This window comes from Pollicipes pollicipes, unplaced genomic scaffold (genome assembly GCF_011947565.3).
Source record: "Pollicipes pollicipes isolate AB1234 unplaced genomic scaffold, Ppol_2.1 Scaffold_6052;HRSCAF=7182_pilon_pilon_pilon, whole genome shotgun sequence".
Classification (NCBI taxonomy): Eukaryota; Metazoa; Arthropoda; class Thecostraca; order Pollicipedomorpha; family Pollicipedidae; genus Pollicipes; species Pollicipes pollicipes.
The window spans coordinates 7775965-7800667 of NW_023596805.1; the positions used below are offsets into that span (position 1 = coordinate 7775965).

A 24703-nucleotide genomic window follows, 5' to 3' on the forward strand; every position below is an offset into this window, starting at 1 on the left:
GCGCATTGCACATCAGCTGATTAAGTGACCTCGCATTATGCCACCTGTCTCGGTCACGCCCCTGCGCCCGGCGGACGTGGGAAGTCTGCGATAAAATTGGGCTGTGACCGGGCCATTCTCGCTGCGATGGAGATTGATCCAGCGCACGTAACAAAGCACGAAATCGCTGGGCGCAGGTTACGTGGGTGATATATCAGGTGTCGAGGAATCCTAGAGCGGCGATAGAGCAATTCTGGTGCTCTTGGATGAAATGGGTCTTGGGTGAAATGGGGAGTCGAAATGTCGCAGATGGCTGGTGTTACGGTGCGCGTTTACGGGTATGTGTTTTACTCATTGCATCTTGAAGGCCACCGACGGGGTCCTGAAATATTATGTTTCAAAGACGTCCCAGGTTCACGTGCACGCTCCATGCGCGTACTATTGAATCACGTGCAAGCATTGTTTTTTGAGGCATCTATCTGACAGGGCTGGAAATGATGTTCTGCACAATTTGAATACTCATGCCGATTTCGAAATAAATATAAATGGTAATCTGCTCCACAAATTGCATATTCTCTTCACACCGGCATAACAGCCAACGGTATCTTACACATCACGCATTTCATGCGCAGACATGCATCTCAATTTATGCCGACGCTTTTGCATTGTTAACCCGCATTCCGCAAGACTCTCCAACCGCCTTGAGCTTACTGTACAAATGAGAAGGCACCGGTGAAGAACAGCTGACCTGTCGCCTCACCGGCGGCTTCTTCTTAGTCATCAAACTTGACGGGAATCTGTCGCGTTTGAAGGTACTGAACCAAAATTCAGAAAGAGGCAAATAAGTTTCCTTGTAACTTTTTTGGTAGGCTGAAAAGTAAAAAAAAGAAAAGAGAAAAGTGGTCTTGACAGCACAGTTCCTCTGTTTAGTAAATAAGCCCCTTAATACTTCATTCCTTGATTACGCCATCATATCTTGCCTAACATTGATTGAGAGCCAATTGGCGGCCGTTATATCTGGAGTTCGTGCTCACGAACGCCAGATGGGAACGCCCCGACAATGATATGTTTTGGCCTTGACAGCCCCATGGCTTATGGAATGACAGGTTCGAGTGACGTTATTATGACGTCATGAATGTCAGAGTGATTTTAAAACACTTCCCCATAAATACTCTCCCCATCTTCGCGGGTATGTAACTCATAAGCTATAGTGGCCTAGGTCTTAAAAAAGGCAGGGCTGTGAACCGCACCGGATCATCTGCAAGATGGCTATTTCAGTTCAAAACCTCACACAAATGTGGAACACTCCTTTTAACATTACAGCCGGACGTTGGTGGAGGGGATGCTACATACAGGACCGTCAGCCCCCGTACGCCAGGCAGGGGTTCACCTGGCAGGCACTGTACCCTACCACACGCCCCATGGTCGGTGACCCCTACCATACCACGATTGGTGACGTACACCACCTCTCTCGCCGGCGAAAGTGGGGATCGTGAGTCACGTGACCGCTGGCCGGTCGTGATGAGCGCTGGAGCGCATCCCCCCACGGACACGCTCACACCGGGCCACGAGTGTGGGGGCGGGGGGGGGGGCAGGGAATGGGAACATGCCCTGAGTCCAGAATCCAGATCGCCAGCCGATTTGTGGGTCTCCCGTCACAGTGATTTGTCTGCTTCCCACGTAAAGAATCTCAGAAGAATGCGATGAATTCGGTTGATGTTGTAATGAGCTTTCTGGTATGACCGACCCGCAGTGAAGCCAAAAAGGCGTACGCAACGTGGCAGGAAATGACAATGGGCAATTGGTTCATCAACTAAGCTTTGAACTGAAAGGATCAAAAGAGGTTCGTGTTGTTATGCAATGTGAAAGGCTTGTCCTATAACTGAAGATATAGCCTGTCGTTCGATTTGAAGACACAATGCAGTTTGCAGGGTCGATCAATGAATATCTTGGATACCTGTTTCAAGACGCTGCTGGTGTCATCTAAGCTGAGAACACACACATACACACACACACAATATATATATATATATATATATATATATATATATATATATATATTGGTTTGCTTTTTTGTTTGTTTTTGCCCGTTTGCTTTTAATCAGTGATTGTAGAGGCATCGACAATTAGGACTCAAATAATAGGGAAAGCACAAAAAACAACAGAAAAAGTATTACGCTGAAGAAAAACTGGCAATTCACTCGCAGAGTTATTTGGGAGTAATTAGCGATTCGTCACACCGGATGCGGCGGGATGTCACGTGACCTGTTCACATCGTGGCGACACCCTGAAAACTTCCGGCGTAGGGGTGGAACCTCAGCCAGAGGCACAGCCAAAGGGGGTCATGGGGGCCGCCCCTCCCTTAGGCCCACATTTTTCACCATAGATGTCTCGTGACAAAGAGTTAAAATCGGTGTGATATGTTCTCACCAAGCTCCACCGCCTGACCCCCCCCCCCCCTCTCCCTTAGGAAGATTCTGGCTCCGCCCCTGCTCTCAGTCCTCAGCGGGACAGCGTGTGGCAAGTCCCCAGCGATCAAAGGAAACCGCCCCCTCATCACCCAGCGATCGGTCACCATCGGTACTAATCGCAGACGGGGGCCCGAAAGCCAGCTGACGCTGCCGATGCCCCTGCCGAGGCTCCTGCCCCGAGGGCTCTGAAGGCATGCGATGGCCGAACATGTCGAGGGTGAGACGGTCCAGACCCGGTCTAGCCGTGGCAGTGATCCACAGTGGAGCCTCGGACACTGCAGCATCACCGACTGCTTGATATGTTCCTCTACCCGGTACCTCCCGGTGTACCGACCGCCGGTTATTTCCAGCATAAGACATAAGACATAAATAAGACAGACATAAGACATAAGACATAACATAACACAGCCCAACCAAGCCGAAAATGGCCTAAGCTTAGCCAAACGCATCAACATAGCAGCTCCGGTTACAGTTTCGGCAACAGCTGCAATAACAGCTGGGTCATGCGGACAGCTGCGCACCAATAGCTGAAATAGCCTGATAGCTGCGTCGGCCCTACAGCTGCATCGGCAGACGACTGTATCGACCCGACAGCTGCATCGGCCCGATAGCTACATCGGCCCGACAGCTGCATTGACGTGGCAGCTGCATCGGCGTAACAACTGCATTGGTACGACAGCTGCATCGGCCCGACAGCTGCATCTACGTGACAGCGGCAGATGCTCAGCTCCCGCAGCGATGCGGCAGCTGTCAGTGAAAGCTGAGCAGCCTTATTGCCCTTCCGCTCAGCCCCGCCACAGCTTCGGCCTCGCTGCGGCCTCTACTCGGCCGCGCTGCGGTATCTACTCAGCCCCGATGCACCTCTACTCGGCTCGCTGCGGCCTCTACTTGGCCCCGCTGCAACCTCTACTTGGCCCCGCTGCGGTCTCTACTCAGCCCCGCTGCAGCCTCTACTCGGTCTCGTTGCAACCTCTACTCGGCCCGCTGCGGCCTCTACTCGGCCCCGCTGCAGCCTCTACTCCGCCCCGCTGTAGCCTCTACTCGTCCCCACTGTAGCCTCTACTTGGGCCCGCTGCGGCCTCTACCCAGCCCCGCTGCGGCCTCCACTCGATCTCGTTGCAGCCTCTTCTCAACCCCGCTGCGGCCTCTGCCCGTCTCCACTGAAGCCCTCACCCGGGCGGGCGGCCTGCACTCCGCCGAGTCAATGCTCCCGATGCACGCGCCGTGCAGCGCGAGCCGGGCGTGACGGCGGCCGCGTGACGTGACGCGTGACGCGTGACGACCGCCGGCCGCCCGCAGACGGGATCGGGGTCTGGTCCGAGCGCTCGCAACGGTGTCACGCTCGGCCTGCCAGCGTGCTGGTGAATCTGTGTCCGGTGCGGAGCGGCGTAAAAACAGCGGAATATTTGGGGCGAGCGTTTCTCGACTTAATCGCCTCTATGCGTCGATATACGGTCGACGTATATTAATGGTTTAATGTGTTGCTGTAATAGAGTATTGTTATATAGATAGAGTATTATTATTATATATTATATATTTAGAGTATTATTATATATTATATGATAGAGCATTGTTATACAATAGAGTATTGTATAATTGATGTAGGCACCCCTGGGTACCTATCCCTGGGAAACGGTACAAAAAGGCTAACAATGTGCGAATGATGTTAACATACCGTATACGTCGATGTAATATACGTTTGACGTTATCTTTCATGAAAGGCGATGTGGTATGTCCCTTGACCCCACAGATTTCGCACCGGTCCCTGTGTTCTTACAGCCATGCCAGCGCATGAGGAGTTGCGTGCTTTGAAATGTACGGAACATTTCCGACGAATGAAGTGTGATGTAGGCGCAAGTCATGCCAGCTGAGGGCAGTGCTGATCACAGACGCAGATGTCAGGTGGGAACTGCGCTGATCACAGACGCAGATGCCAGGTGGGAACTGCGCTGATCACAGACCAGATGCCAGGTGGGAACTGCCCTGATCACAGACGGAGATGCCAGGTGAGAACTGCGCTGATCACAGACGCCGATGCCAGGTGAGAACTGCGCTGATCACAGACCAGATGCCAGGTGGGAACTGCCCTGATCACAGACGGAGATGCCAGGTGAGAACTGCGCTGATCACAGACGCAGATGCCAGGTGGGAGCTGCCCTGATCACAGACCAGATGTCAGGTGAGAACTGCCCTGATCACAGACCAGATGCCAGGTGGGATCTGCCCTGATCACAGACGCAGATGCCAGGTGGGAACTGCGCTGATCGCAGACCAGATGCCAGGTGGGAACTGGGCTGATCACAGACGCAGAAGCCAGGTGAGAACTGCGCTGATCACAGACCAGATGCCAGGTGAGAACTGCGCTGATCACAGGCGCGGGTTTGCACTAGCGGCTCAAGACCTGAGTCCCCAACACTTGAACTTCCACGGACCTTCCTCGGTTCGAATTCAAAGCCGAGAGAGTTAGCCGCAGGGTTTGGGGAGGTTGAGGGAATTGGGCACAGAATGGGGGCTGCAACCACCAACCTGTCTGTAGATATGTCAGGAACGTAGCCAAGGGCTGGTCAAGGGGATCGTGCCCTCTCCCTCCCCGTTCGTAGATGCGATGAGATTTATTATTCACACGCAGTGCGATCATGCGCTGTGGGATTGCGCAGATATTTGGTCCAAGTCCTATGAAGTTTGGCAAAATTTGGCATTTGCTCCTTCCCCGAGGACATCTTTGGCTACGTGCCTCAAGTGTACCCCTGTGGCATAGACGCCAGGCACTGGCACACCGCACAGCTAAGGCAACAAGATAAGACTGTGTGGTGAAGTGCGGCAGTGCATTGCGAAACGTGAGCTGGCACGGATATGCTGCATATCAGATCTGAATGCGTCGCGTAGCAACGGAGCTGGCACGTGTGCGAGCTTTGTGATATTAAGGTACCGATAAGGATGAGACAGCGGATGAGAAACCCATTTGTTGCCCTGTTTGGACACATTTGTGATGAAAAGAAAACATGATTTATGAAGTTCGAACGGCTTCAAAGGCGACCATGTTATGGCGCGGTGCTAAGTTCTCAGATTGGAACTGTCGGCAGCTTTTCTTCTCGTAAGTTGTTAAGTGCATTTGTGAGGACCATTATTCACATGAATAAGACGGTAGTAATAGTCTTATTCCTTGGAGAAAAACAGGAGAATGGTGATATAGATCCGTTGACATTTCGGCAACATGCGTTTATTTCAACGAACAGCGGAAGTGAAACGAATTCACTTCTGCTATTGGATAAAGGCATGTTGCCAAAATATCAATGGATTAAATCTTCGTTCTCCTGGTTTTTCTCTGAGAAATAAGGCCATTACAGTTGTCTTATCTATGTTTTCCTTTTTCGTTTCAGCGTCTTCATGTCGCACATGGCAACAAACATGATTTTAAGACACAAGCGGCATTGATTTCATGCAAAAAAACAACCTAACAGCAGGGGCAATGTAAACCCAGCAGGTGTGGCAATGATTGTGAGAAGAATGCAGCCGCCTCTTAACTCTGGAAAAATCGTACATGCCTTTCAGGTTGCACTCAAGGAGATGATATCTTTGACAAGCAAAGATATCGTTCCCCACACCCGTCAAAGGATCTGCGCTTCTTGCTTTATGCTGTTGTTTCTTTGTGTGGCTAAATTGAACCATTATTGTCTGGCTTACAACCATAAGAATGCGCAGAACAATATCCAAAAGCCTCATGGCAGCTCAAAACAGGACACACGCTTCACCTGTACGACTAGTGTGACACCTCAGCTAATGCACACCTCAGTGTAAGCAGTCCCCACTCAGTCTTCCGTAACTGGTTACAACCAGTTACAAACAGCCGCGGGGTAACGCAGGCGTGGATTAATGTGATGAACATCATAGATACAAGGCCCACCTGGCGTTTGTACGCACAGCAGAGCAAAAACCGTAGCCAACTGGTCACTCTTCTTCAAAGACCTGACCGAACAACGTCACGAGACTTCAAGTCCTGACCAGCGCATGTGGATGCGGACCTGGGGCTATCAGCTCAAGGACACTTTCACCCCGAGGCGAAACGCATGGTCACGTGCCACTCGGGACCAATCGGAGCCAGGTCACGTGACTGCGATGATCGGCGTGGCCGCGCGACCACCGGGGTTTGCAATCCCCGCGGCGCAATCGCCGAAGCAATCCAGACCTTATCGCGACCGCGAAGAGTTGAGAGACAGTGGACACGTCAGTCGATCATTAGAGAGGCCCTGCAGCCTTCGGACAGCCGTGTTGACCCCGGGGAGGATGTGGTGAAGGCCGTGATGTCGGAGTGATACTGAAGCGTTAGATGCAGCGGCTGTGTCGAGGTGGGAGGCATTGTGTGTTGGTTCTTAATAGGCGGAAAGCGGCACACGTGGCTCTTGGTAGTGCCAGGGTCACGGTAACTGGCCTGGCAAACTTATGGTGACCTTCTCAGCCGGGGGGTGGCGACTGTAAAAGCACTTAGAGGTGGCGGCTGTAAAAGACAATCGGCGTGAAAAGAGAAGTAGAATGGAGAGGTTGCCTGATTCTGTTCTCCACCCAACATCGCTGCACATGTCTTAGGTATTCAAAAATTGTTTTCAACACTATTAATTTAGGTACCTGTTTTTAGTTATTAGTTATCATTATTCAGTGAACATGTGAAGCATCATTCACAGCCATGAGCTGCGCTCAAGTCTTTGGCCAGCCCTTCCTTCAGTTTTGCAGGCCGCCTAACAATCTGTGATATCACGGCGGAGCTCATGGAAATCTTGTAAGCATGGGAAGGCAAACCTTCGGTGATTTCCCTCTCGTTCAGGCCCTTCTCAATGCAATTAGTGAAGCCTTTCTCCTACTCTTACATGTTCCATACTTGGGGCGTGACTACAATGCAGTTAAATTAAGCAACCATGGCCTAACATGCACTTGCTAACCATCATATCAACGGCGTTTTACCAAGGTCTCGTTCTTCGGATTTCTAATTCAATGGGCTTTCCCACGGCGTATTGCCTTGGAACGCTAGGTAATAAGCAGTGTTTGCTAGAATTTCCCACATAAAACGATGCGATAAATGCAAGCATGTCATCAGCAGGCTCTCATATATCTCTAGACTCTGGATGTGAATGCACCACCGGTTATGCCACTTGACTGGGTTACCGTTAAATGCTCGAGATATCACTTAGCGTCGTTGAATGATCTAAATGATTTAAGTAAAGTACTTTATATCGTTATACGCGGGACTGGCGGTCCCTACATGCAGGACTGGCGGTTCCTATGTGCAGTACTAGGAGACCCTAGGGCTGAAGGGCTGAAGGGACCCTAGGAAAGGGGAAGGGAGACCCTAGGGCTGAAGGGCTGAAGGGACCCTAGGAAAGGGGAAGGGAGACCCTAGGGCTGAAGGGTTGAAGGGACCCTAGGGCTGGGGACCTAGGAAAGGGGAAGGGAGACCCTAGGGCTGAAGGGCTGAAGGGACCCTAGGAAAGGGGAAGGGAGACCCTAGGGCTGAAGGCATCTGGATCGTTGAGACTGCACGAGCTAACATCGGGTCTTTGGTATGTCCTATACACCATGACCCCAAAACGGCTTTGGATCCCCGTCCCCACGTTCTGAGGGGACGGGAAACGAGAAGGACGTCCTCATGTCCTTTCCGTGATGAGATGACCGACGTGATGGGCGGTTATACATAATCAGATGCATGTATCAAAAGATAAAAGCTCAGCTATATACGCAAAGGTGCAAATCTTAGGACAAAACGGCACATGTTTGCCCCCAAGTAACCGGGTCGAAATCAATGAGAGCTTTGCAAACAAAACGATGTTGCAAAGCGTTCCTGCAATTTCTTTTGGCATGGGCAATGGAGCACGACTTTAATTTGCCGCAAGAAATCCCTTACATCTGACATTGTTGTCGTACTGCTGTGGGACACGCTTGCTGTGTTTTGAAGAGGACCACACATTGCTATAGTTTTGTAGAGTACAGCAGAGTACCTCACGACGAAGGCAACAAAGCAGGTCTGTCGGGAAGTTTCGACAACAGCAGATGAGTGTCATACACACAAGTGACAAAATCCATCGGCATAACCACTGGGATGCTGACGGAACATAGGTATAAGCACTGGGGTGCTGACGGGACATGGGTATGACCACTGGGTGCTGGTGAAATTCATGGGTATAACTACTGGGGTAGTGACGGGACATGGGTACGACAACTGGGAGCTGATGAAATCCGTGAGTGTAACCACTGGGGTAGTGACGGGACATGGATATGACCACTGGGTGCTGATGAAACCCATGGGTATGACCACTGGGGTAGTGACGGGACATGGGTATGACCACTGGGTGCTGATGAAATCCATGGGTATAACCGCTAGGGTAGTGACCGGACATGGGCATGACCACTGGGTGCTGATGAAATCCATGGGAATGACCACTGGGTGCCGACGGGGCGTGCCCTCTCCATTTGTCACAAAGTGTCATCTTGTCCTTCCCCAACGACTATGTCAAGAAATGGCACGATGCTCATGTTTTTCCTTCAAAGTCTCATTTTCGGGTCGGCCATTGCCCTCTAGGTTTCAATTTTTCCCCATCCAACCCAGATTTCTGCCTCTCCTCCATCTCAAAAACATGATATCGCCAAAGTGCGGTGACAAACTACACTCTCCAGACGTGTCTCTTTATCCGCCTTCAGCACGTGAGTACTCACTGTGAAGGGCGACGGGCTTTCGCAGAGCACGCGGAACTTGACGACCGACACGGGCTCACGGCGTTGAACCAATGACGTCAGAGGCTGAGCCACCACCACGCCACCGGTGTCGTTGGTGATCATGGCCGGTCGGAAAAACTCGGTGAAGTCTTCGTCCTGAGATTGTGAGCGTCAGTCAGCAGATGAAGTGTTCGTGTCAGCATTGATGAAAGATTAGAGGGCGCTGAACTGACATGAGTCACGGAGGAAATCACGGAACGCCAGTCAAGGGCTTAGCTGAATAGCTGAGACACTTAAAACAGAATGACAATGGTATTTGACAGCAGAACAGCGGTGTTCCAAGTAGAGCGGCATATAGTCTGTTCCGGCGCGGATTATTTGCGCCATCCTCTGGGAAGTCAGAGCCTTAAACTGCGTTTATATAGCATCGCAACTGCACGGTCACACACGAAAGTATATTAAAATCTTTTCACCGGACAGCTTTATTGCATGTGAGATATCAATTTAGCATGGCGCGTTAAGACGGCTTCTTCTGTCCCTTCCGAGGGGCTTATGCCATCACGGAAGATGAATGTGGCGTTGATTGCCTCATCGCGATGACAAAAAAACGTAACTCGACCCGAGTCGCCGCTTCGCCAAAAACGCAACGGGCGCGTTGCGACAGCCGACACTGGATGATGGGCGGAATGCGCGTGATGGTAGCGATCCGCAAAGCGGAGAGAGCGAGAATCGGGGTGCGAGGTGAAAAATGTGGACACAGTGCTATAGGCGGTACAGGATGAGCGCAATGACATGACAGAATGTATGCAAGGGAGAGAAGAAGCTAAAACAGGTAGAGAGAGATGTGTCGATTTGATACACACACACACACACACACACACACACACACACACACACACACACACACACACACACACACACACACACACACACACACACACACACACACACACACACACACACACACACACACCACACACACACACACACACACACACACACACACACACACACACACACACACACACACACACACACACACACACACACACACACACACACACACACACACACACACACACACACACACACACATATATATATATATATATATATATATATATATATATATATATATATATATATATATATACATGCATATCTATATTCTCTCTCTCTCTCTCTCTCTCTCTCTCTCTCTCTCTCTCTCTCTCTCTCTCTCTCTCTCTCTCTCTCTCTCTCTCTTTTCTCTTAAGCACATAAAACAACACATGATTAAACACACATGATTAAACCTCCCCATCCACTAGTCACGGAACACACCCATTTAACGAAGAGGCAGTCGCCTGGTGTTCGACTGCAAGCCCCGATCCCTCACCGTGCTCGGTTGCCAGCTCCGATCCCTCACCGTGCTCGGCTGCCAGCTCCGATCCCTCACCGTGCTCGGCCGCCAGCGCCGGTCCCTCACCGTGCCTGATTGTCAGCCCCGGTCCCTCACCTTGCTCGGATGCCAGCTCTGGTCCCTCACCGTGCTCAGCTGCCAGCCCCAGTCCCTCACCTTGGAGATGGGTCGCAGTGTCAGCCGGTCGGCTCCGTCCACCTCGAACACGAGCACGTGGGTTCCCGGCTCCAGACTCTCCGGCACTCGCTCGAACCGGGACGGCTCCCCCGGCGTCCCTAGGCGACAAGCTGAAGAGGGGGGGGGGGGGCGGGGGTGAGGTGCTGTTTCAGGGTTGTTAAGGGAGGTTCAGGGGGATGTTGCAGACGCTGGATGAGGTTCATCCTGTGTTAACGTGTCTGCGCAATGTGGCTGATGTTACAGCTTGTCCATCACGCACTCCGAGCTACTTCCGTGACCGCTTTTATGTGAGAGGTCTTAAACAGACAGGGGTTAAAGTGACATACATCTGTAATACTGATAGAGCTCCTAAGCTTTAGTTATTTGTGGGTAGTACTATTTATGTAAAGATTACGAACCAAAGGCACTATGGCTTTGTTCACACTTTGTTTTGCGGAAGTGCTCATGGTAGGTCATGGATTGAACGTGGTTGGGGCTTTTCATATCCTTGAACAGACTATTTCCCAACATTTCATGGCTCGAATGTGATCTTTTGGATGTTGTGTAGAAAGCATTTGCTTAAAATCTTTAAGTCCCCCTACTAAGACAACTCGTTTTTGATCAAGTTTCATCGTTCTATCTAACACAAGATACGATAAAATGTCGACAATAAGTAATTATTGCTAGCATGGAAATCTGCGGTTAGTTGAAAAGGCGCCTCACATAATACGCTAATGATGGTGTATGGTAAACGTAGTATATGAACACCTATATCTGGATTTCAGAACTTCAAGTGTTTCCTTTCATCACGCATGTCTTCCGGTAGTTTTGTTGTCAAATCAGAGGCATCGAACTTTCCAGTGGGTACAAAAAGCGTGGTAAGAACGATTGCTATACACTTACTCCACCCGATGTCAATCGCGAGAGCTACCGCGACACTCCTACATCCCAATACAATCCCCGCATCAATGCAGCGAAAACGAAAGTCCCTTCCACTTACCGTTCGCGCAGTCGAATCCCGCGACGAACAATACGATCCCCGCCGCCACGAATGCCATGATGCCGCCACGGAGTCCCATTCACAGGTCAGTTTCGGTCTGCGCGCTTCCCATTCACCGTCGTTTTCACCCACCACCGCCGCCGCCTCTGCACTGTCGGCATACACCGCCTCACTTCCCGCTCCGCTGTTCCTGTATGCGATCGCCACACGCCGTCGCCCGCGCGCCGTCCGCGGCGGTGCCTTCGCCACTACCGCACGTACGCTGCAGTCGCCGGTGCTAGCTTCCTGCCGACTGGCGGGCGTCGGAGTTGCCGGCGCAGTGCGCGCAGCGGACGGTGGCGGCCCTCTCACGCCGCTGCTCACGCCTCGTCTCACGCCTCACGCGTCACGCCCTGGGGAGGAGAACGCGTCTTATCGGCGTGGAGTCGCCACGAAAGGGATCGGTGGGTGTAAGGTGCGGGAAGGTGGAAGGGAGGAGGCGGGGCCGAAGGATTGATGGGCGACGTAGTGGTTACTTTGTCCACTAAATCGCTTCATAGGATTCGTATCAGAGAACGTTGAACGTGTCAGATGCGGTTATGTTGATGGAGTGTTTTCTGCGTTTCAATCCATTTATTTAGAGTAAAGCGAACGTGGCTATCAAGGCTCATTAAAACTTCACATTACTAACGCAAGATTTGTGTAAAAAATCAGGCGTGCAGGAAAACAACCCGATTGAAAACAGAATTACGTAAGCTGTTAAGTGCACTTGCAAGGAACATTATTCAGATAGATAAGACAACAGTAATAGCCTTATTCCTCTGAGAAAACCCGGAGAGTGTTGTCAAAACATCGACGCATTTCCATCTCCATTCACCTGGTTTTTCTCCGAGGACTAAGGCTATTACCACTGTCTTATCGATTGGAAACAAACCGTACTTCGCTATAGGCTGGATATAGATACTCCGCGATATTCCGACACTTGCTTCGTGCCGCCACCGGTGAACAAATGACAGGGATTCGACGTCTGGTTAGTTTGGCAGGCGTGAAAACCTCATGCTGCCAAGTTGAGGTGGTTCGATGTTTGTCATGTTTGTCATGGATGTTTGTCAGCGAATGGTAAGTACACCCGTTAAATCATGGGCTCTATCCATAGTACGGGCAGACAATGCATGGATTGCCTGCATCGCATCGCCAGGTGTGCCCAAGATGCATTAAAAGGAAAGAATACTCGATGCTACGTCAGAGATGTGTCCACCGAAAAAATGACCCCATTGCTCAGGAAGACATTTATGAACACCTCGTTCCTAATGCAACATAACCTTCCGGTGGACTTAATAGTTTTGCAAATATGAGTCGGAGACAGAATATAATCAGCATGACATGCTTTCTTTAACAAACAGACTTCATGCTCATGGTTCACAGGGATTGACAAACGATACACAAATATGGTTGGCTACTAGCCCTAATCTGTGGACAGCATCGACATCATCATCATCATGGTCATCATGTTGATCGACTGGAGGAGGCAGAAAGTGTTGGACTCGGGACAATGAGTGATTTATAATAGCTTGGGCGACAAACAGGCGTACTTTAGCACGCTTTTTCGGCATCATAACGGCCATAGCGGAGAATATTTTCTTTTCTTTTGTGTCTTGCTGTGCATCCTGAGCTTGAGTTCTTTTTTAACAGCTTGCACAATAATCACCGAAGACTGATCGGATCGGCTGCCAAAATATGTCCCAGTGTTGCAGCGGAAGAATGGCTTACCATAGTCCCGTATCCATGACAGCCACGTTAGCGACAGCGCACTGCACACCTTGCCTGTTACAAATATATATTTTAAAAAAGATAAATGATTCCGAATGATTTGCACGCGTGGCTCTGGGTTCAAAACACCTGCTAAGCATAGCTTATTGCGTGTACACTTAACCCACCAACCAAGTCGAGCCGTCCAGTTCAACGTATAATAATTTTACCTCCGCTCTTTCGCCAGACAAGACCGCGGGGGTTTCACGTGCCGCACAATGCTGCGGCACGCCCGCCCCGGGCCTCGCTTGACCCTCGTTGGCCATTTGCCAGCTGCCATTCCCATTTCAGTCGGGTCAAATAATACACCCGCTGAAGGACTCGTAGGCAGTGCCGCTGGATTGTGGGCTCAGCATCTCTCTCCCCTAGACCACGGGGAAGACTTAAATAAGCTAAAGGAAACGCCAACAATTTTGCTGCATGCATTTTATACGAATGTAGCTCACTGGATATCGCTAACATGGCTGAAAGCATCCTTCCGGGAAAAGTTCTAAGACATTTTGTTCAGCGTAAATTTCGAGAGAAGAGCATACCGATGTGAACCTTACTTTTGACTTACATATCTCGTACTCCTACTTTTACGTACATTCCGATCTCGAATCTCTCGTGAGTTTGTTCTTCATGGTGACGTTGGTGTTCTGGATCTCACACGGTTGTCACCAGAAGGTTTCGATGGCTGTCATGCCTCGAATTCGCCCACCCAGCAGCATGGAGTCACGCTCCATCGCCAATCTCAATACGCTTCTAGGTCTTTAGATTAATTGTTATTAAATGCAATAACAACTTAAGCACGGAATCCGGTCCTTCCGAATCGAGATGACATAATTCCGCTATTTTTAGTGCGAAATGTATTAGATTGCAAAAAAAAACATCTGGAAATGCGTTCCATGTGTGTACTACTTTAAATGCATCGGCATGGCCACTGCGCTGGAATGTATATGAATGTTTCGGGTGAGAGGTCCAACCATTTGGCTTTCATTTCCTTGAGCTTACACATGGTCCTGTCCATTCGAAAAGTGCTCGTCAGAGCTTTCCAGCATTGACGGAACGACAGGGCAAAAATCGCGATAAGGACCGCCTGGAAGTCGTTCAAAATTAAATGTCCGGTTCGTTAATGTTCCAGTCATGCCGTCAGGTCGGTCTACTAAGTCCAGGATCCACTCCGTTTGCAATTGGCCTTTTGAAGCATTTCTGAATATACCCCGGTTGTATTCTTTACACTATGTAGTTTTATGAATAATTTCCTTGCTGTTCTGCTTTTGCATTGCCGCTTACATCAAGTATGATCAGGATATTTCACCTTTTCATACGTTTATTATGACAAATATTGTTCACTGGTAGCTTAACTCCCAACCGTGTGCACATTTCACAACCGTACCTATCAATGATAAAGAAAACTACCATAACAATGTTAAATGTTTTGAGTGCGACACGTGCCTCGCTGTACCGTGCAGGCAAATACTTCCTTTGCTGTTACAATTTCTGTTCATGAAATATTGCACTTGCAGCTTCGTCAGCCCCACACGTGGTGTAGCACGTGCTCTTCATTCAATTCGTTTGAATTCCTAGGGTTCATGAATTCCCAGATCCGGTCAGGGCATGACAGACGCCGCGCCCCACGGACCCCAGCCAGCCCCAGTATCGCTGTGCGCATAAGTTCTCTCCACTAAGCTTTGTTTTTGAGAGTTTTCTGAGCAGGCCTAATCGAACCCGTGGATTGCCCGGCCACCTACGGATTCTTCCGATCTGTGAAGAACTCCAGACCTTCCGCGCCTACGAGCTTGCATGGTAGGTGGCGTAACTTCCATTGCCGATTTCATGCATGCATGCAAAGGGCAATGCCCAGATTAAAAATCCAGCACCCAATTGAACCTCCCGACATTCAAACCCAAATTGCCAATCCCTCCCATTTTTTAGAGTCACGCAGTGGAGAAAGTTCCCATCACTGTCTGGCGCCTGAAAAGCGAGGCACTCGCCTAAGACGGGCGCATGTAACGAACTAATTACAGCCGTCACACCGCCATGGACTTCCGCTGTGACGTCACGCATCCGGCGGCGGCGGCTGTGACGTCACTCGAGCCGACGCGCCGACGGCGGGCGGGGTGTTGACGGTCTGGAGTCCGTCGACATCTCGGCTCGCGAGGCCCGTGGTAGGGGGAAGGGGGAGTTTTTCGCCGGTAGGGGAGATGCGCTCCGCTGGCAGCGACGCTGCGGTCAGCTGGCGGCCAAGTGGGGGGGGGGGGGGGGGGGGGGGAATCAGGCCTGCGGGAGCCACCGAGGCATGTGTAGAGCGATGGGTGGCCTTGAATCTCAGGACACCTGCATTGTTTGAAGTTCTCGAAGATTTTCCAAATTGAGATTTGTACAAACCGGAGGAAAATGTTCGAGCCGCTAGAGGAAACTATAACGACAGTGCAGGTCCTAGAAGAGACACGTCACAACATATAAAAGACGGCAGGCCATGTTAAGCTTGCCTTCCGATGCGTGCCACTGCGATTGTCGAGGTTGGAGCTCTCCATCGCCTGGAGAGGCGCTTACCTATGGGTCAAGTCCTCCTCGCATAATAACTGCAAACAACGATTGTCTCTATCCATCAATGCCTTATCAAAATCACCAAAAATATATGAAATTGCTAGAGACATAAAGTACTATAGAAGAAGAGCATGTGATTTGTATTCAGCAACAAGTCATCGAACCCAGCTCCTCCATGCACGTCTTGGAGCTTTGCGCATGTCGTTGTCATAAAAGCGGTATCGTTCACGTTGATTGTGGAGGGAAATCCAAATAAACTGGTAGCATTTTGTGAGATACAAGAGCCACAGAAAAAGGAAAGGATTACACTGTGATGACTAAGACTTTACCATGAATGGTTCGTCACGGTGCTGATAGGCTGCGCTGGCATTTGTACCAGAGTTATGTAGTGTCCATGTTATGGTTACAACCTAATATAGATACTGTGGTGTAAAGGGGAGACAGCTGTCAAAAAAAAAACAGAGATGCAGCATAAAGACAACTCTACTTTCAGTGCATGTGTGTACCTGCCAATTTTATATGTTTGTGAGTGACCGTGTACCCTTTAAGGTATTTCATGTATCTAAAAACCAGACTATGTTGAAAAAACTGTGAGGATGCTTTCCATTTCATCGTGCATGATTGCGCTTCTTTTTGAATAATTTCGTTTATTGTATTTGATCGGCTTGGAACACGGCAACAGACACAACCACGTTGCTCATTATAGTTCCAGGTGGACAAAAACACAGCTTGATACCATGCAAGATAATGTTAGATGTCAGCGTGTAATTCGTATAACGTAACGCCACGGCTGCTACAACGCCAAGACGGCCAATTGGTGCCCCTCAAGCCACATACAAAGAGCATGCAGACCTCTATGACTCATCAAAGCTTCGGTAGGTTTGTATCGTCTCCACGGTCGGCAAAAGTCTTTCACTTCAGAATATTCCAGGACTTGGCAATTCTTGGGTTTCGATGTTGTTCACGCGAGTCCCGCGGTTTTTGGTCGGGCTCCAGCCGCCGAGGATTTCGTGCGTGTTTTTGCGCAGATGGCGCCACTGGGCTGCAGCTGGAGGTGCCCCCGCCAGTGGCGGAGGAAGCGGTCGTCACGGAGGTGGGGGGGGGGGGGGGGGCGGAGGGGTTGACGGCCGCCGGATGTGGGGGCAGGGGAGGGCAAGGCGTGGAACAGGGGCTTTTTGTTGGCGAGAGTGACCGGTGAACGGTGACAGGGCCGGGCGCGCGGGTAATGGCGGGAAACAGTGGCAAGCTTCCACTTACTTTCACTTAAACTAACCTTATGATAGTTCAGCCGATATCCTATAAAGTTTTAGGGAGAAAAATAAGAAGTGCAAAACCAAAGTGACAGATGGCGTCGTTTCAAGCCTTGCGTGCCCCGTTTTGCGTGTTTCCTATTCATTTCACCCAGCCTCGTTATCGGTGCCTGCTGTAAAAGCCACTCGCGTCTTTCATGAAGATCACACACTTCGTGTTGGTGCCTCCCGAAACTTTTTTCGTTTTCATTACGTATAGCGGCCGTACGGTGAAGCCATTGATGTAGGTGGACACCTCTCTCACTGACAGCCCTGTCCCGCCTTTTTGCGTGTCCACTGTGACCTTACGATGGCCGTGCAGAGGAGGGGAGAGGGAGGTGGGAGCAGGCGGCGTTAGGAACCCTCGACTGATCCGTTTGCCCACCGAAGGGACGCAGGGTCGCGCACGGCTGTTAAGTCACGCGCAACGGTCCACACCACGGTTCTGAGCAGCTGCAAAGGTTCATCTAAATAATCAAGTCGGAGCTTATGCGGCCGCCAGCCCGTTTAAATAACTAAGAGCCAGCAGCAGCGACTTGAATCTAGACGCCTCGCGTCTTGCACTCAGTATGGTTAGCCGGTGTGAGTCCATAGCAACGGTTTTCCAATGACACCGAATTGTTTCTGTTTTACGGCCACGCTAGCAGAACAGTCTGGCGCCGCAATGGCTTGCCAACACTCGCTAAGCCTACGCTTTCAAAGTATCGTTAAGCTTCCAGTGTTCCCTGCAGCCCTCCTGCAGCTTCCAGTGTTCCCTGCAGCTGGTGAGCTGCTGACATGCTGAGTTCATGCAGTATGCGTTGCTGGGGTGCTGCTCTGTATTTCTCAGCAACGACGCCGGACAAGTCAACGATGCGTTGGATGTGAACCTGCCAACTGACGCCTATTGGCCAGAGCCAGGGCTACGGCCGCTAAACATACAGCAGAAGAGTGTTGATTTTTGCCTCCTTTAGCCAGACACGGCATTTTGGAATGCGTGCCCGCAGTAAAGTATTGAAAGGTTTTTAAATGCATAAGACAGCATTGATAGCATTATTCCTCGGAAAATAACCAGGAGAGTGGACAGATGAATATATCTACATTGCGGATACAAGCCTATATCAAAACGAATGTCAGCGATCAACTCAAACTGATTTTGAAACTTTTGAATTTACTGCTGATATCTGTTTCGATAAAGGCATGCAGCCGAAACATACATGCATCCATCCACCCATTCTCCTGGTTATTGTACGAGGAATGGGGTTATACATATTGTCTTATCAATATGCTAACGTTGCTCGCAAATGCACTTAACAACTTACGTTTTTTTCTGCAGGATTTTTTAACACCAAAATAGTTCGTATTGGAAAAAGAATGTAGGCCAAAATCATGGAATACTATGCTTTAACACGCGCCGGGGTGGCCGGCTGGATACCCTTCGCTCGGATCAGGGTCAATTTGCCCCCCCCCCCCCCCCCTGATATATCTGGAACTAAGAGAGCCACAGGCTGCATTCCATGGCCCCTCCCTGAGCTATTTCTGATATAAACGAGGCTATTTCTCGCTTGCCTTGCAACCAAATTTTTTTGAAAAATGACCGTCTAACTAGGCCCACTTAGGACCTTATAAGTTCAGAGATCTTTTGCTGTTTTAGCGATCTTTAATGCACCAAGAGGTAAGTAATGGTTAAGCGACGCTATAGCGCAAACATTGGTTTTGTGGACAGCATTCCACGCTTCAAGTTGGGCTTGGGATCATTCATGATCACACGCCTAGCTTGAAGCATCAAATGCTCTGAGTAAAACTAAAGTTTGCACTGTAACGTTACGTTTAACCAGTACCTCCTGGCATATCGAAGGTCGATAAATTGCCATGATAACTCCGAACTCGTGCCGAAAAGGGACACAAAAAAACAGAAAAAAACAGGAACTGAAGGCCTTCCTTTCTCAATCAGCTGTTTAGAACCTTCGCGATTCCGGCGCAGTCCGGACGGGCTCAGTTTGTCTTGCCTTCCTATTTAACGTTGTAAATGGCGCGAGTTCCATGAAGATTGGAGAGTGGTATGAGCTACATAATGCATTTTTATGGTTGCTCTCATATACGCTTGCAGACTGCCCTAGAGAACTAGATATCCAACCGAACGAAGATTTCTCTCGTGAGATACTCTCAATCATTGATCGCATGCTCTTTAATTTCCATGTTCACCTGCTTTCCTTAAACTTTGACTGTATGTTTTACAGCATTAGCGTGGGGTTCGAATTTTGCCTGTACCAAATTTGCTTAGAAGATCTTGGGGCGACGGCCCAGTTGACAATTTGCAAGTCAATGAAAATTTTGGCCGATATTTTGACGTGCCGCGCACCGCCGAGAAACGGATTTTCCAAGCCAGTCTGCCTTGCTGGCCAGTTATGAACTCACCACTGGGGACGATTCTTAGAAGCGTGATTTCTAATATGGGAACCAAATGTTAACTACGCGGTGCATTGACCGGTGTTGTATATATATATACCTGTTAATGTTCGCAGAACAATATAAAACCAAGCTAACCAGAATCAGCTCGTTCTCCCAATTGGGCTAACCTGGTGACACTGATGATGACGAACAGTTCATGTCGTATAACGACGAAACATTTACAGCAACAGCTATCCCAGATACTGAGGACTGGCCGACATATTCCTATCCATGACTTCGACTGCGGCCGCTCCCACGGGCGTTAGCGGAACTGGCCACGGTCCTGCTCGGAACCGGATGATGCGGCAAACGCAGGGATCCCAGGACGAATCAAAGAGCCGCTGGCCTCGATAACAGCCTGGACCGGACTCGGCCGCCATTTCGGCGGCATTGCGAGGGAAGTGGTGCTAAATGGTTGGGTGCCAGACGTAAGCCTGTTTCCTTTTGGTGTTTAAATGTTTAGGTGGGCATGATACGATATTATGATGAAACATTCAGCAATTGTACACATCAGTCACACCTGTAGGTAACGCGCACTTCAAACGTCAAACCGATGGAAAATTCACTTAACTTGTCAGTTGCGTTACAACTTCGGGACATTCTTTATAAAGCCTGAAGATCATTGTCAAAGGTCGGGATAGAAAATCTGCAATTTCTGCATGACGTGTATAGTTGAGAGAGCTTGCCTGGCAGACGCATTGTCACATTGTCATCTGCATTAAACAAGCCGACTGATCCTGCCAAAAAAGCTTTCGAATGCCCATTCTGTACCACTGTTGCACCTTGTGTCAAGAGACAACATTTATTCAAATTCATTTACGTATGTAATAAAGCCGATGAAAGTGGGGTACATGCTTAAGGACGTTGGTAGGTGCAGACGTCTCTATTTGGTAAGAAAAATAGGAGACAATTAAATCTTCAGTTACCACACAACTTAAAACACTCACGAGCTGGATGTCATGCCTGACAATTTCCAAGCAAGAGAAACCGGAAAAGAATTTGGTCTCCCTGTATTGGACGGGCTGCCCAACGACGCCTGTTCTCAGGCGCGATCCCACTACTGCCCGACACGGGTACTTTTGGCTGCTCGGTCGCCCGCCTGGCCCAGTACGCACCTCCTTAGACAACCTGGCGACCCCGGACTTCTCCGGGGGCCCCATATTGATGCCAGGCTTAGTGCGGACACCCGATCGACACAGAGCGCCGCAGGGCAGGACTCCCGTCCTCAAGAGATCCACAAATCCATGCCTCCGAGTCGCCGGATTACAGGAGCACGCCACAGCTCCCAGCGAGCGGTGGGAGATAGCGATGCCGGGCAGTGAATCACGTAACCTGGTGTACCTGTTACACGCCGTCGCACGTGCCTTTACTGATCATGGAAGCTCCATCATAATTTGCATGGCGGATGGTGCAGTTGTCACAGATGTGCTACGAAAGGATGGCGATTTGTGCAAATGAAGAGAGGCGAAGGACCGACGGCCTAACCGGCATAAAAATGCAAAAGCCTCACGATATCTTAAAATAGAGCCAGGGCATAGGACATCGCTGATGCCAGACGGGTGTAGTGCTTAGGTGTACGGCGTGCAGCGCCATCTGTCAGGTAACATGCCACTTGTGTATTGTTGGTCACGTTCTCCTGCAGGCTCCAGGCGGAGAAAACATGTCATGTACATCCAACCCAAAATAAGCATCTCCGAGCCGGGAAAGGAGGCTTTTAGAGCATCTCTCTTCGATCGCAGTCTTAAAACATCCGACGGATAACATCTCACCGAAAATCTGGCCTTGAAAATGCCGCACACTTGCCAAGATGTGCCCGGGCTAAAGGCCGTCATTTCTGACTCGTCCGACCGCAGCCAGACGCAACGTACATATTTCATAGTGGTAGCTTGTGTCCCCCCCCCTACTAGTGTCCATCTTTTGTGCCATCTTCATCTCGCACGTTGCTCGCCCATTGTCTGTTAGCTCATGACATGCGACCTTTTATTGCCCAGGCGTTGTGTTCTGGTGTCATAGGTCAATATTTTTGGGGGCAGAAATTCATTTTCATTGAGATTGCCTAGGATGAAAAACACGTCGCTAAAAATATTACTTATTTGAGAAGTGTTGGTGGTTCCAGAAATAAAAACTGGCAAGGCGGAAACCTGAAACGTGTAGCAGGTTGTTCTGTTTCTGCTGTGGTGCGTCCTAAGATATTCAGCATTTGTATGCTCATCAGGACGTAGTACACTTCAATTTGGTGAACGGCAAATTTCATTCTTTCCCATTTTTTGTTCATCAAATAGTCCTCCAATTCAGCGGCACGGCCATTATTGTCTTGAAATGATTTCAAAACAAATTAGGCTTTCTGCAATGGTTCGCATCTCCTGCAAGTTCTGCGGCACTCTAGCAAAAGATATCAGTACCCAAAACCAACATTCCGGGCCCGTTATATACATTGGAAGGAGTACCAGAAAACAATAACTCTGCTCTCAAGTGCGAATGTAGAGTGTAGGCACAGCGCTGTTACACGGCGTTTTTTGGTGAGATTCCAAGCAGGAGGGATGAGAGACAGCCTGGTTGATTTTTGGTTAACTTTTTGACGAACTAGATCAGTGACCTTTAACGATTTGTGCCCTTGAACACAATACGGACAGCCGTAGTTCGATATGATGCCACACTCGTTATCCGTTGCCAGCAAACAGCAACCATTGGCGTTCATCCTGTTGCCTCTAACATGTCGCGTTAGGCCACAGTGCATGACTCAAAACGATGGAAACCGCGAACTAAAACGTGTGTACACCACACATAAAATAAATCATTCAGACTCATGACGTCTTAAAGTACGAGACAGGTTGTAATGGTTATTGCAAGAATGTCTTACCGCTCAACCTACGTGGAAGAAAAAACTGAAAAGAATTTGGTCTCCCTGTATTGGACGGGCTGCCCAACGACGCCTGTTCTCAGGCGCGATCCCACTACTGCCCGACACGGGTACTTTTGGCTGCTCGGTCGCCCGCCTGGCCCAGTACGCACCTCCTTAGACAACCTGGCGACCCCGGACTTCTCCGGGGGCCCCATATTGATGCCAGGCTTAGTGCGGACACCCGATCGACACAGAGCGCCGCAGGGCAGGACTCCCGTCCTCAAGAGATCCACAAATCCATGCCTCCGAGTCGCCGGATTACAGGAGCACGCCACAACTCCCAGCGAATGGCGGAGGGCAGCGATGCCGGGCAGTGAATCACGAAGCCAGCGTTTCATTTCGTCTTGCACAGGGAACATGACTTAGCAAGTCGATTGCAGTGAGCAAGAGTTGATAGCTTAACCAACAAGCACGTTTTTACTGAACTGGGAATAGCTGTGAGGCCACAAACTTATACCTGAACCTGTAAAGGTCGCAAACCTTTCAATACTCAAGTCAGTCTTAACTTGCAAAGTATAAATCTTGTGCCTTCGGAACGAGATTCCATGAAACAATATCGAACGTATGTCATGAAATGCTTCAGACACATCTAGAAAAAAGATTGAACATCGCTATATAACAGAACACCATGCCCAGCATGTTAATGAATTACGAGCGCTTTAACATTTGGAACGTACATGTCCGTTGCCCGGCTAGCTCAGTCGGTAGAGCATGGGACTCTTAATCCCAGGGTCGTGGGTTCGAGCCCCACGTTGGGCGAAGTTTTCATTTTAGGGTTATTCCGGTGTGAGCGTTATCAGCAAGCTCGTAGACCTTTCGAATTGCACCATTCACTTTTTTGCGAACATTGCTTTCATTTCCTCAGTGTCAGCTAAAAGCTGATCTTCACCAAAAGTGTCCAGACGTAGCTCGCCCCACCGTTCGACTTAACACGATTCCCACCTCCAGTCTTCGTTGGCGTAGGGAGCTCTTGCAATTTATGCGCCGCGTTGCCAGCCAGACGTTCCACGCGTGATGAAGGGAGATGCGTGTGTTTATTTCCTATTCGCATCTTCCATTCGCAGCCCCGGCTGGCAAATAGCATAAAGCATCCACCAAAACCTCTCACAAAAGTTAACTTTTCGGAGAAATCGCTACGGTGGCGCCGCATACCGGCCTCCACGCGCAGCAGCGTCGCCACGGCATAGTACCGCTTCGTGATTGGTCAAACACATTGGATGTCGCTGACGTCACCGCACCCGGGAGCCTGCATCACGTGACATGCGTGGGTTCGAAGCGAGCAGCTGCGGGAGAGGGTATCACTTACACGTGCGCGGATTGGCTGGAACTGGAGATGTATGGTGTCGTGGCCGGCGCTGGAGGCGACAGAGCGGCTGATTGGATGTTCTAGCACTGGCTAGTTAAGATGATCTGGATCTATTGCGTACGGTCCGCGTAGAACAGGCTGGTCGTACCATCGTGCCGGCAGCGGACAATATATGCTTGCCTTCGGCAGCTATCTCGAGAGATCCTTGGCCTCGAGATTTTCGGCACGTCTTACAGAGTTCAAAGTTTGATTATTTGATGCAGTTTCCAGATCAGATGAGGCAACCTTTTTGATGATGATGTTTGGTGCAGGACGCAGACCTGAGGCCTTCGAGGCTTGTGGCTGCGGATGCCGCGAACCCAGTTTGAATAGTCGACAACACTTAATTAAGTTATTGTGAAAAGGACATTCCTGAATGGCCATTTGCATTACGTTATATTCTGATTAACTCCCGGTTCTACATAACGTCTGGACCAGAATGAACGCTACGCTTCGGCTTTTGTTGGCTTTTAGAATCCACCGTTTCCATTATTTATGTTGTAATCGTTTACCATGCGTTGAAGGGCTGTCCTGAAAATCGAATGAACAAGGTAGCGTAAAAATATTGCGTAGGTTGCATGCGTTACTATACTTTGTCATTGTGGGTCACCACATCACATCTTAAAAATCACTCAGTAATGGTAGTAAACTCAGCCCATGGTAGTAAACTTGTGCTGTTCATCGTTTCACATATCACTTTAAGTAAA

General features: G+C 49.7%; 1 protein-coding gene and 1 non-coding gene across 2 annotated transcripts in view; one reads left to right on the forward strand and one right to left on the reverse strand.

The window, feature by feature from the left end:
• Positions 1 to 24703, reverse strand: part of LOC119104751 (cadherin-89D) — a 40390-nt gene that overhangs the window by 10334 nt on the left and 5353 nt on the right. Inside the window, exons 2-4 of the mRNA XM_037228471.1 lie at positions 11711 to 12102; positions 10711 to 10841; positions 9153 to 9308 (exon numbers count right to left, since the gene is read on the reverse strand). Coding sequence (XP_037084366.1) covers positions 9153 to 9308; positions 10711 to 10841; positions 11711 to 11789 — 366 coding nt within the window. The 5' untranslated portion in view covers positions 11790 to 12102. The remainder of the gene's footprint in view (positions 1 to 9152; positions 9309 to 10710; positions 10842 to 11710; positions 12103 to 24703) is intronic.
• On the forward strand, positions 23338 to 23410 carry TRNAK-CUU (transfer RNA lysine (anticodon CUU)). The gene has a single exon. It is a non-coding gene; the product is annotated as a tRNA-Lys (tRNA).